This window comes from Lynx canadensis, chromosome A2 (genome assembly GCF_007474595.2).
Source record: "Lynx canadensis isolate LIC74 chromosome A2, mLynCan4.pri.v2, whole genome shotgun sequence".
Taxonomy (NCBI): domain Eukaryota; kingdom Metazoa; phylum Chordata; class Mammalia; order Carnivora; family Felidae; genus Lynx; species Lynx canadensis.
Window position 1 is genome coordinate 746368 of NC_044304.2, and position 11831 is coordinate 758198.

The window sequence follows — 11831 nt, forward strand, 5'->3', positions numbered from 1 at the left end:
CTGCATTTTGATTTGCTCGCTGTTCTCTCTCGGGTTGGGGGTGGCTGTGTTTATCATCCACGGCAGAAGGCAGCACGGGGAACGGCCGGACAGCTTGCGTGACCAGATTAAACGGGTTCCCCCAGGTGGGCAGAAGGAACCAGTGTTGGGACCAGATGATCTGGGGGTACGTCTGTGGCCTGTGTGGCACCAGCCCTGATAAGGCAGCCCTGTCGCCCGGAAGACGTGGGCCACAAGTGGTGGGTATCTGGTGTGGCAGGAAGCCAGGCCACGGGAGGCTGCGTGGGCTGATGGGAGGGGCCTAGAGCTGCCAGTGGGGATGCTGGTCGGGGCAAAGATCAGGGACTCGGGGGTCCTTTTGGACAGCCCCTTGAGCCTGGCCGCGCTGCAGAGAGGCCGACTCACCGTGTGAAGTTGGAATATGACTGGGGTGCGTTAGATGGGACCTTAGCTGAGGCGACTGGGTGCTTTGCAGTTTGAAGGCCGTGGTCAGAGCTGTCGACTGACATCTGGTCAACGCTGTCCACACTCCCTTCGTTTGGAACAGCAGAAGCCTCTGCGACCTCCGCTAGCAAACTGCCCACGAGGCCCAGCGAGAAGAGGGAGGGTTCACCGTGTCACTCCTCAAAGAAGAAAACTGTTGGGTGTCTGGGTGGCTCAGTCCATTGACTCTTGATTTCAGCTCAGGTTACGGTCCCAGGGTTGTGGGATCGAGCCCCGTGTCCGGTTCCAACTGAGTGTTTAGCCTCCACTCCTCACACATGCACATGCTCTCAAAGACAAAACAAAAACCTTAGAATACAAGAAACTTGTTTCATGTAAGATCGGCCTCGGGGAGAAGAATGCCCAGGGCGGCTGTGCCCCTTTACTGGAACGTGGGTTGTGACCCTGAGCTTGGAGGCAGAGCGTGCTTGGGTGGCTCAGTCAGTTGAGCATCGGACTCTTCATCTCAGGTCTGGGTCTCAGGGTTGTGAGTTCAGGTCCTGCACTGGGCATGAAGTCTACTTAAAAACCAGCTTTTAAGGCACTAGGCCTCCCTGGGGGAGCAAAGTGCACATGCAGACCGTTGTCTGAGGACGGGAGAATCCCCGGTGCAGATGGTGGTGGGTGCCAACCAGGGCTCAGGCTCATGCACCCAGTGATGGGCAGACTTCAGGCCAGAGGGCTTGTCATCTGTTCTTGTAGGTAAACCTTTGTTGGCATTCACTCCACTGGCCCGTGCAGCCGAAGTTGGGCCTTTATAACAGATTTTGTTCTACAAAAACCAGCAGGACCCTCCCCGACAGCAATACTGCCGTCACCCCATTTAGGGCTTTGGAACCCTCACCGGAAGCTTCCAGCGCTGCCACCATGGGCCTGGGTGGGCTCAGGGAGGGAAGGATCAGCGATTACCGTTTTCCTTAATTGCAGTTTGAATTTCTATCAACCACTTAGTGTAATTGGGGGGCAATGCATATTAGTGTTACAAGTGAAAGCGATTGTGTCCCACTCAGACCGAGGTGCACACCCCAGCCGTCAAGTGACACTCCAGGCCAGGATGCACTCTCCAGAGCCCAGGCTGTGGGGTAGGGGCCTTAGTCATCGGGCTGTCTCCCTACCGGGCCCCTCTAACGGCCCGAGGTTCAGGCTCTGCCTTCAGACCCCCAGTCACATCCCTGCCTTTGTTTCCTTCTGCGTCTGACGCTCTGGTCCAGTCCACTGGGTTGCAGCCCACATTCGCACCCACCTGTCATCCCCAGTACCTCAGCCACACAGGCAACCCCCACTCTGGTGCTGGGTTCCCCCCCCCCCCCCCCCCAAGCCAACTGGGCCAGCTGCCTTCAGAGCCTGTCCCAGATCTGGCCAGGTCGCTATTTCTCACCTGTTGGTCAATTTGAAACAAGCAGGTATTCACCCCCTGACTTCCCCAGGCTCCAGAAAGCACCCCGAGTCCTGACTTGTTCTCACGTCCAGCCTTTTCTGCCGGACGCCTACCCACTGGTTCATGGCACCTGCTTGCAGAGGCCAAGGCAGCGCCCCGTTTCTCTCGCTGCTTGTCCTTTGCTGTTCCAGGACTTAGCACAGTTCCTGAAAATGACCCTCCGCGACCCCTGCCCCCATCCCTCCCGGACTAACACAGTCCCCTCCTCCCTGGTCTCCCACTGCCACCAAAGGGCGCCGGTGAGCACCGCGTCCGGCGAGTCCCTGCTCTGCCCACCGCCCCCCAAGGCTCGCAGGGGTCATCACATGTTCCTGGGACCCTGCACAACCCCCCCCCCCCGCCTCACACACACACCCCTCCTCCCTTTGCGCTGGCTGTTACGTGTGCCGGGATGCTGTCACTCGGGTCCATTAAGTGTCCTTCCCAGCAGCCTTCCACGCTCCCACCTCCCTGCTGTTTTCACCGCTCACCGCGGGCCAAGTTACTGTCCTCTTGGCGGCGGCCATTCCCTCTCCTCCCAGTGTGCTAGTTTCCCACGGGCATTCTGTTGCAACGACTGTTTACTGCACAAGGCCCGGCACACAGTAGGTGCTTAACAGAGGCTGCTTGAATGACTTGGACGGATGTCTGTCGACGCGTGGTGTGAGCCAACAAGTCCCATCACTGAGTCCGGCAAACTGGACGCGCACCGCAAATGTTTGCTGAATGACTAATGGATTGAGCGCGCAGCCGGAGCCTGGCTGCTGCGGGCCCACGATCCAGGCCGGCAGCCGATTGCGGCCACAGGGCGGCGCCTCCCTCCATCCTTGCGAGATCGCCATTCTCCTCGGGACCCCTCCCCGCTCTCCCTCGTTCCCCCTCCCCCGTCTGCTCACTCAGGTCCCCCTCCTCACACCGCCCACCCGAGTCCTCAGTCCCACGAGACGCCCTCCCCCCGCTCCTGCGAAGTCCCGCAGACCCGCTCGTCCGCTGCCGCCCGGAGGAGTCCCCGCCCGGCCCCGCGGTGCGAGCCCTCCCCGTAGTCGCTCCGCGCAGGCGCAGGCAGTCTCGGCCGAGCCTCCCCCCTACCCGAGCAGCTGAGGGCGGGGCGCAGGCTGGTCCGGGGCGGCCGCGGCTCCATGGGGCTCTTGGGGCTGCTGAGCCTGCTGCACTCAGCCTTCTTCGGGGACCAGGTAAGGCGTGGGGGGCACTCCGACACGCGCACGGGGCTGGACGGGTCTGGGGTCTCGCGCAGTCGCCGCGGAGACCGTTGCCAGGGCAACCGCTTCAGGCTGTGCTCCGGGGGGGGGGGGGGCCCCTCCCCCGCGTCGCAGCGGATCCCCCCCCCACCCCGGGTCTGCGCAAGCGCAGCCTCGGAGAAAGACCACCCCGCCCCGACCCCTCCCCACTGCGCGGACGCAGAGAGCAGCTGGGGCGGTGGGGACTGCGACGGGGGACCGTCTAGCTGAGGCTCTGTCCCGCACTGGCGGGTAGGGGCTGGGCCACACCCTGCAGCTCTTCGGGCCTCAGTTTCCCTTTCTGGGCTCCCAGCGCAGGGCCCACTCCGACCTTCACCGACGTTGAGGTTCACAATACGCATCCCACCGGGCCTGAGAGCTTTGCCGGCCTCCGTAATCGTTCTGAACCTCGGGGCTCTCACGTTCCCGATTTAACGGGAAACTGAGACTGGGGGCGCCGCGAGGAGCCCCAGCCTTCGTCTGGGTTGGAGCCTGAGCGCGGGGCGGAGGCGCCAGCAAAGGACCAGGCCCGGTGGCCGAGGGGAGCTGTCCGCGGTGCTGACAGGACGCTCTCTTGCCCTCTCCCTGCCCGGGAGGGAAACTGAGGCCCGGAAACCGGCAGGGGATCCACCCGGGATCCGGTTTCGGGGGCACGGCGCCACCACTCCGTCATCTCCAGTAGTATTCCCTTTTCCATCAGGGCTCTGCTCCGTCACCCAGCCCGCGCCCCATCTCTGTGGTCTCATGACAAGCTGGTGCCTCTCTGCTTCCCTCTCCCCCCACCCCAGCTCCGAGTTGGGGGCGGGGGGGGGGAGGGAGGGACACCCATGGTTCTGCCCCGAGCCCCTAGCACAGTGGATGGTCAGTGGAAGAGCGCGGGCCATCAAGTGGGAAGAGACACTGAGGTCAGGCTCAGAAGACTCAAAGGCCCTCTGAGTGACCCTGTTGTGCTGGGCCAGATGCTGGCATGGGGCGGGGGGGGGGGGGGGCGGGCAGGGGGAAGGGATGGTCTCAGGGTGAGGATGTGGATAAGCGAGCCCCACGATTCAACTCTCCCCTTGAGAGCCCAGCAGCGGTAGGGAGCGCAGAGGATCCCAGGGAGGGCGCCTGGGGAGGACCCCCCCACCCCCACCCCCAACTAGGCCTGGGTACTGTGCCTTGAGGGGCTCCTCATTCCCCCAAGACTGGGCTTGGGGTCCTGGGGTGCCGTGGGGTTTCCCGAGGCTCTGTGGTTCTCGGATTTCCAGTGATGCCTGAGTCTGACTGTGGCTCAAGAATTTAAAGGGTCAGGGATATTCGGGGATGAGGGGCAGGGTGCCAGAGATGTGGTGCTCCAGAGGCTTGGGGACAAGGGCATCTTGTCTTGTAGTCTCAGTGCCTTGTGCCCTCAGCCTTCTGGTCCCCAGGGAGGGGGAAGCCCAAGGCTGGGGAGGCTCACAAGTGTGCTCCCTGGCTTAAGCCTCAGTGTCCTGACACATACGAGGGCAAGGCTGGCCATTAGACCACTCAGACTGGCTGAGAGGGGTCTGGGGAGCAGCCACACCTGAGACTGGGTGGGGGGACAGGACCTAGTTCTGTGCAGGCAAGGATTCTCCAACCCACCTCCCAGTCAGCAAAACAGGAAACTGAGGCCAAAGAGAGAGACGGCCAAGGTCACGGTGAAGCTGGGCCCTAGGCTGTGTCCTCTCCCTGCCCCCATTCCGGCTCTGGCCAGTCTGCTGTGCTCTCGGTGATCAGCGCGGACTGCCCCTGCTCTAAACCCCTGGTAGTGAGCTGGCGCGGCCAGACAGGGGACTGGCCGCTCAGCTCCAGGGACGGCACATGTCATTCCTTCAGCCCCGGGGAATACCTTTCCCCTCCTTGCGTCCATAGCCAACTCTTACTCATCCGGGAGAGGCCAAGCACTGGTGTCCCTTTGTGCAGCCTTCCCAGCTTCCGGAAAGAGCCCCTCTGCCCCCCACACCCCCTTCCCAGGGCCCACAGGCTGGGGACTGCCGCCTTTGGCCGTGGAGGCTCCAGGACTGCCAGGCCCCCTCTCAGGCCCCCCCCCCCCCCCCCGGCAGTGCTAGCCCAGGGCGGGGCACACGGGACCTCCTGCCGTAGACCCAACAGAACACAACGTGGTGTGTGTGCCCTTGGCTGCCTGCCTTGCACCAGCCCTTACAAAGGCTGCACCCCCCACCCCACTTTACGGGGGGGGGGGAGGAGGGGAACAAGGTTCTCGAGGCAAACATTTGCCACGGCGCCCCCTCCCCCAGCCAGGAAAGACAGAGGCAGGCCCCCTAAACCACGTCTCCTGGCCCAGAGCCTCCTTCCTCCTTGGGGCGTGCATGTGTCGGAGGCAGTGAAGACTGGCCCCAGCTGCAAAGTTCTGGCTCTGTGGACCCATCGAGGACCTGAGACAGCTGGGACCCCAGGCTTCTCCTTGGCCTTACCTTCTGTGAGGGTGAAATAGTGTAACGGGAGACAGAGACACAGAGGGACAGACTGAAAGAGACCGAGCGCCATGGGGTGGAGTCGCGGCAGACACCCCTGGAAGAGCTCTGTCAGGCGGGAGACAGAGGCGCCGGGGTCCCCAGCGCCTCTCAGCCTGCCCGCCCATCCCCCACGCCCACCCCTTCATGCCGGCCGTGACCCCGCTGGCAGGGGGTGGGGAGTGCAGTCCGGATCCCGAGCCCTGCCCCGCCCTCACCCGTCCGCACGAGGCTCGGCTGGATCCGTCGGGAGGGGCTGCCCCCCCCCCCCCAATTCTGATGTAACATCCGAGACCGCATGCTTTTTTTTTACTCTCAAATTCTCCGGATCCAGCCGCCGGAGGTTCCTGACCGCTTTACCCCGGAACGGGTGGAGGGCACAGGGTCCTCGTCCTCGGGGCGCCCCCCACCCCCCCGCAAGCCCTGCACACGCAGTCCCTGAACCCGCCCGGAGGCCCGACGTCCGGCTGCCGCCGCTGGTCCCCGCCCCGGGGCCGCCATTGGCTGTCGCCATGGCACCAGTCCGTCTTCCCGCGCCGCAATTGGCCGCCGCGCCCGCATCCCGCATCCCGCATCCTCCCCCGCGCGCGGTGGTCTCGCCCAGCTCCGGGAGCGGCGGCGGCGCCGCCTGGCCAGGCCGGGACCGGGCTTTGTCCGCCCCAGAGCCCTCAGCCTGCGCCGCCGAGACCCCGGAGCCCCCGCAGCCCCCGCCCCGCGGCGCCCCCGCCAGCCCGGCCCAGCCCGACATAGAGTAAGCGCTTCCCCGGGTGGAGGGCAGGGGGCGCGTCCTCCGCCTCAGCCGGGGGCGGGGGCGGGGGGGGGGTGGGGTGGGGGTCGGGGGTGTCGCCATCCCCTTCTCTCTGCTTCACCTGTCAGCACACGCTTCGTTTCTCCAGGGTGGACCAGAAAGGGAAACTGAGAACCAGGGAGGTTGGGCCCCTGCGTCGCTGCTGCCCGGCCCACGCACACACCCACCCACGGGGTTCCACACTCGGACCTCCCAGTCTGCAGGCAGGCCTGCTGTGTGCTTGGGGGGTAGCGCTCCTCCTCCTTGGACATCAGGCTCCTTCTCTGTAACGTGGGGTTTGAAGGAAGGGCCCCCTTGGGCCACATCTGCCGTCCTCCCCTGAAATGTGGCCACTCACGGCTCAACCAGGGGAACTGCCAGCTATTGGTGCTTTCCCTTCTGCAATGGAGATCTCTCGGGGAGGCTCCCAGGAGTCCCCTGACGCAGCCTGGGGATGAAGTCCAGGCAGGAGGGCTTCCTGGAGGAAGCTGCACCTTGAAGGGTGGCAGGAGTCAGGAAAGGTGCTCCAGGCAGAACTCTGCACGTGCGGAGGCCCGGGGAAGGACACTGCAGCGTGGCTGCTGGGTGTCAGCGAGGCAGGGTGCATGTGGAGGAATTGGCTCTTGTCTTGAGGGCACTGGGGAGCCATGGGCGGTACTGGCGCGAGGGAGGGATGGAATCCAATCGTGACTTTCAAAGCTTCCTTTTGGCTTTCCGTGAGAGTGGACTGTGGGAGGCCGGCGAGGCTGCCCTGATGGAAAGGGTGTGGGGGCCTGGGGGAGAGGGGGCCTGGCTGGGCAAAGCTTGAGGGGCTGGTGGGAGTGTGGAGTTGGGGAGGCCAGGCTGGAATGAGGGGAGTCTGGTGGGTGGCCCTACCGCCAAGCTCAGCGCGATGAGGATACGGCAGTGACCACCAGGCGTCGGGGGAGTGAAGGTGTCCCTGGTGTGTGTGCGGGGGGGGGGGGGGGGGGGATGGGCAGCCCTGGGTGGGGCTCCAGGAGCCGGCCCGGGTTTAGGGAGTGGCAGGGACACTCAACAGGGTCCTACACCACCTAGAGCTTCCCTGAGGCTGTGCTGGGCGCGGCAGCCGGACCCCAGCAGTCTTGCCACAGCCCCCCGCCTGAGTCCCAGCTGGGAGCTCCCCGCCCCCCCCCAGCCTCGGGCGGGGTCGATATTGGGGTGGGAGGCAAAGGCCCTCGGCCTTCCCTACCCGACACATTTGCTCCCACTTGACTGTCCTGTCTGCCCTCCCACGCCCGACCCTCCCACCGACCCGCAGGGCCGAGTTCTTCTCAACCCTCAGACGGGCAAAGCGAGGCCCGCAGAGGCCAGAAAGCACTGCCTGGACTTCTGAGCCCTCCCAGCGTCGGGTCCCGGTCGTGCCTTGCCGGTCACCCGGGCCTGTTTCTTCCTCTGAGCACAGCCCAGTGGCGGTCCCTGGGGCTCGGGACTGTGGCCAGCGAGCCAGACGACGGGTCAGGCAGACAGCAGGTCCTCCCAAAGGGTCAGGGTGGCCCAAGCCCATCACCCCACGCTTATTCCAGGCCCAGCGAGCCCTTGGTGGTCCCAGGGTGGGTGGGGTGGGGAGGGTTCTGGGGGCAGGAGCAGAGGGCGGACAGCGAGTGACGGGGCACGTGAATGAGTGCATGTGGCCAGGCTGGGGGGCGGAGAGCAAGTGCCTCCCTGTGGGCCGGGGAGGGCGGGCTGATCTGGGGAGGGGCTCCGGGGAGGAGGTGGAGGAGACCACGGCCTGCCACTGGTGCGCCTCAGACAAAGGCGGAGGGAGGGGGCGCGAGCCGACGGGAAGGGAACAAAGAGGGAAGGGGGGGTGGGGAGGAGGTGGGCCAGCTCCGGGGAGGGCCGAGCCCAGAGAGGAGGAGCTGCCAGCCAGCTGGACCGAGGAGGCTGGGCCAGAGTGAGGACAGCCACACACAAAGAAGCCGGTGGCAGCCGGAGAGCCCGGGGGCTGGCGCAGGGCTGCCGGGAGGGGAGCCGGGCCAGGCAGGTGGCTGCTGGGCTCCAGCTGTTGGTGGAGGGGATGTGGGGGTGGCGGGGGGGGGGGTGACCGTGGTGGGCTTGGGTCTGCCGGCCCGGCTGCCCAGCTCCGGGCGCCCCACCATCACCCGGCCCTGGCTCTCTGAGCCGCGTTCTTGGCCTCCACAGCAGTTCTAGCGTCCCGGGCTGGGCCCGCTGGCGGTCTGCCCACCACACCTCGGGGCAGCTGCGTTGCTGTGGGAGAGGGCCTCGGATGTCCGTGTGTCTGTCGAGCTGCGCGCCTGTGTGTCTGGGAGCCCGGCAGTGAGGGTGGACGTGTACTCGTGTCTGCTGGCCACCTGGGCGTTGGGGCTGCGTGTCTCCACGTCCACCCCGGGGCTCTGCCCCTCTGCCTCCCATGGGCCCTGCCCGTGCCTGTCCTCCGGGACGCCAGAGTTCTGCCTGCAGCCGTCCACACCTGGCGCTCCCGCTGGGATTCATCCCCAAGATCAGATGGGAGAGCTGGGGCTTAGATCGGGGCACTCTCCCTAGACCCCTGGGTGAACCCGCTGACCTGTGGCCCCAGGCGCTGCAGGAGCTGAAGATGACGAGCTCCGTGGCGCCCTACGAGCAGCTGGTGCGGCAGGTGGAGGCCCTGAAGGCCGAGAACAGTCACCTGAGGCAGGAGCTGCGGGACAACTCGAGCCACCTGTCCAAGCTAGAGACGGAGACGTCCGGCATGAAGGTGAGGGTGGGGTGGGCAGAGGCCTCGGGCTGCCCTTACCGGGACAGACGCCGGGGTGCTGGACCCAGAGACCCGCGGGCCAGCCCAGGGCAGCAGGCTCACGCTGCCGGACACCCTCTCCCGCCCCCGCCTTAGGAGGTCCTGAAGCACTTGCAAGGCAAGCTGGAGCAGGAGGCCGGAGTGCTGGTGTCCTTGGGGCAGACGGAGGTGCTGGAACAGCTGAAAGGTGAGGGGCCCCCGGGGGGGGGGGGCGGGCAATCCCCAGCTTGCCCCCAGAGGTTGCTGGGAGGAGGGGCGGGAAGGGGCACCGACCTTGCCTTCTCCCTCCGCGCCCGTGCAGCCCTGCAGATGGACATCGCCAGCCTGTACAACCTCAAGTTCCAGCCCCCAGCCCTAGGTCCTGAGCCCGCTGGCCGGACCCCCGAAGGAAGTCCAGGACACGGCTCCGGGCCTTCTAAGGACAGCTTTGGGGAGCTGAGCCGGGCGACCATCCGGCTGCTGGAGGAACTGGACCGGGAGAGGTGAGATGGCAGGTGGCGGGACCTGGCCGCTGGAAGCCGTCACGTAGCTCCGCCCCCAGCCGGCTCCGCCCCAGCACCTCTGCCCGCTGATTGGCCCACCGGCACGTGTTCCGCCCACCTCCTGAGTCGGCCTTGCCCACGCCCACTGCACGTGGCTCCAGTGGACCTCAGCTGGAGGACGAAGAGGAAGGGGGAGTCCCTGGCACAGCGCAAGGCTCCTGGGAGATGTCCCCACGGGTCCCCAGCATGCAGGCTTCGCGAGGGACAGGGCCGTGTCCATCGCCAGGGTCAGGACTGGAGCCAGAAGGGCTCAAGGCAGCCTTTGTGCGGAGAGGGCTGTGGCCCAAGAAACCTGGGCCGGGGGCCAGCAGAGGAAAGCAGGGTCTGGGCGCCCAGCTCGGCTCGGCCGGGTTGTGTGGGGTGGGATGCGGCAGTGCAAGAGCGGCTTGGAGTTGAGGCCATGCTGTGCTGTAGGACCTCAGGCCAGTCTCCTCACCCCTCCCAGCCCCAGGCTTCCGCTCTGTAGTTCTATGTAACAAAATTATTTAAAGTCAATAAATTTTTATTTGAAGAAAAGAAAAAGAAAAAGAAAAAGACCCTGAGCCTGAACGTGGAGCTCTGTAAAACGGGAATGGCAGCACCGCCCCCCACAGGGTTAACAGCGAGCCTACTGCGCCCGGAGCAATCTGAGCCTGACTCGGTCTTTGTAGGCTAGAGGGAGATGAGCAAGCGTGGGAGAGGTGTTAGCACAGCCCCCTCGGGGTCTTTCTCTGGGGACCACAACTTACAAAGTTGAATCGATTTTCTGCACCCCACCCCAGTCCCGGGAGCGCCAAGGGCGAGACTTTGCCACGCCGTTCAACTTGGCACACAGCGCCCAACAAGTGATCACACAAATCAAAATAAACAACGCATGCGGGACGGCTCCCGCCCTGCGAGCCTGCGCCCACCGACTGCCCGCCCCCTCCCCAGGTGCTTCCTGTTGAACGAGATCGAGAAGGAGGAGAAGGAGAAGCTCTGGTATTACTCACAGCTGCAGGGCCTGTCCAAGCGCCTGGACGAGCTCCCGCACGTGGAGACGGTGAGCGCGCGGGGGACGGCGCGGGGGGAAGGGGCTCGGGCCCGGGCGCCCCCTCACCGCGGTCCGCCCGCCCGCCCCTCCCAGCAGTTCTCGATGCAGATGGACCTGATCCGGCAGCAGCTGGAGTTCGAGGCCCAGCACATCCGCTCGCTGATGGAGGAACGCTTCGGCACCTCGGACGAGATGGTGCAGCGCGCGCAGGTGAGGCGGCGGGCGGGGCGGGGCGCCGGAGGCTCTTCCGGGGAAGAGCGCGACACTGGGCGGAGCGCAGGGACTGCTGTGGGAGGGGTCTGGATCGGGAGGCGGAGCCAGGGGGTAGAGCCCTTTGTGGGTGGGGCCAGAGGGAGCGAAGGGCGGAGCCGGGCTCCGAGGGCAGGGTCCGAGAACTGTGGGGGTTAGGGGACGGTCAGTGGGCGGAACCGAGTAGGAGCCAGCCCTGGGCCGCGGTCCGTGGGCCGGACGAGATCAGGGAGTGGGCGGGTCCGGGAGGGTGGGGCGGGGTCAAGCAAAGAGTGGGTGGAGCCAGCGCCTGGGTGGGGCCGGGTTGTGGGCGGAGTCAGATACTGCAGCGACGGTGTTTAGGGTGGGCGGGACCATATAGAGGAATGGGGGCGGGGCCAGGGTGGGGCAGAAGCCGAATGCCGAGGGAGGAGTGGGTGGGGTCATACCGGAGTGGGCGGAGTCAGACCCGGGGGCGGAGTCAGCCTCAGCGCGCCTCTTTCTCTTGGCTCAGATCCGCGCTTCTCGCTTGGAGCAAATCGATCAGGAGCTGCTGTCCGCACAGGACCGGGTGCAACAGACAGAGCCCCAGGTACTGGGAGGGGTGGCGCCAGGGTCCCGGGGTGGTGACGGGGCTAGGCAGTGAAGAGACCGCTAGGGCTCTGCCCGGTCCAGGAATGGGCCTGCAGCCCCCACCCACATCGTCACGGGGGTGTGGCCGGCATTGGCAGCCTGGGCGCTCTGTGGGGTGCTCCCCAACAGAGCCCCCAGGCCTGGCGTTCTCCGCACAGGCCCTGCTGGCGGTGAAGTCGGTGCCGGTGGACGAGGATCCAGAGACTGAAGTCCCCACACACCCGGAGGATGGTGTCCCTCAGCCCGGCAACAGCAAGGT

At 65.7% G+C, this 11831-nt stretch overlaps 1 protein-coding gene across 1 annotated transcript in view; it reads left to right on the forward strand.

Moving 5' to 3' along the window:
• Positions 1-3036: 3036 nt before the first annotated feature.
• APC2 (APC regulator of WNT signaling pathway 2) overlaps positions 3037-11831 on the forward strand; it is a 9123-nt gene continuing 328 nt past the window's right edge. Inside the window, exons 1-8 of the mRNA XM_030335062.1 lie at positions 3037-3093; positions 8960-9118; positions 9254-9344; positions 9459-9639; positions 10612-10720; positions 10805-10921; positions 11454-11531; positions 11731-11829. Coding sequence (XP_030190922.1) covers positions 3040-3093; positions 8960-9118; positions 9254-9344; positions 9459-9639; positions 10612-10720; positions 10805-10921; positions 11454-11531; positions 11731-11829 — 888 coding nt within the window. The 5' untranslated portion in view covers positions 3037-3039. The remainder of the gene's footprint in view (positions 3094-8959; positions 9119-9253; positions 9345-9458; positions 9640-10611; positions 10721-10804; positions 10922-11453; positions 11532-11730; positions 11830-11831) is intronic.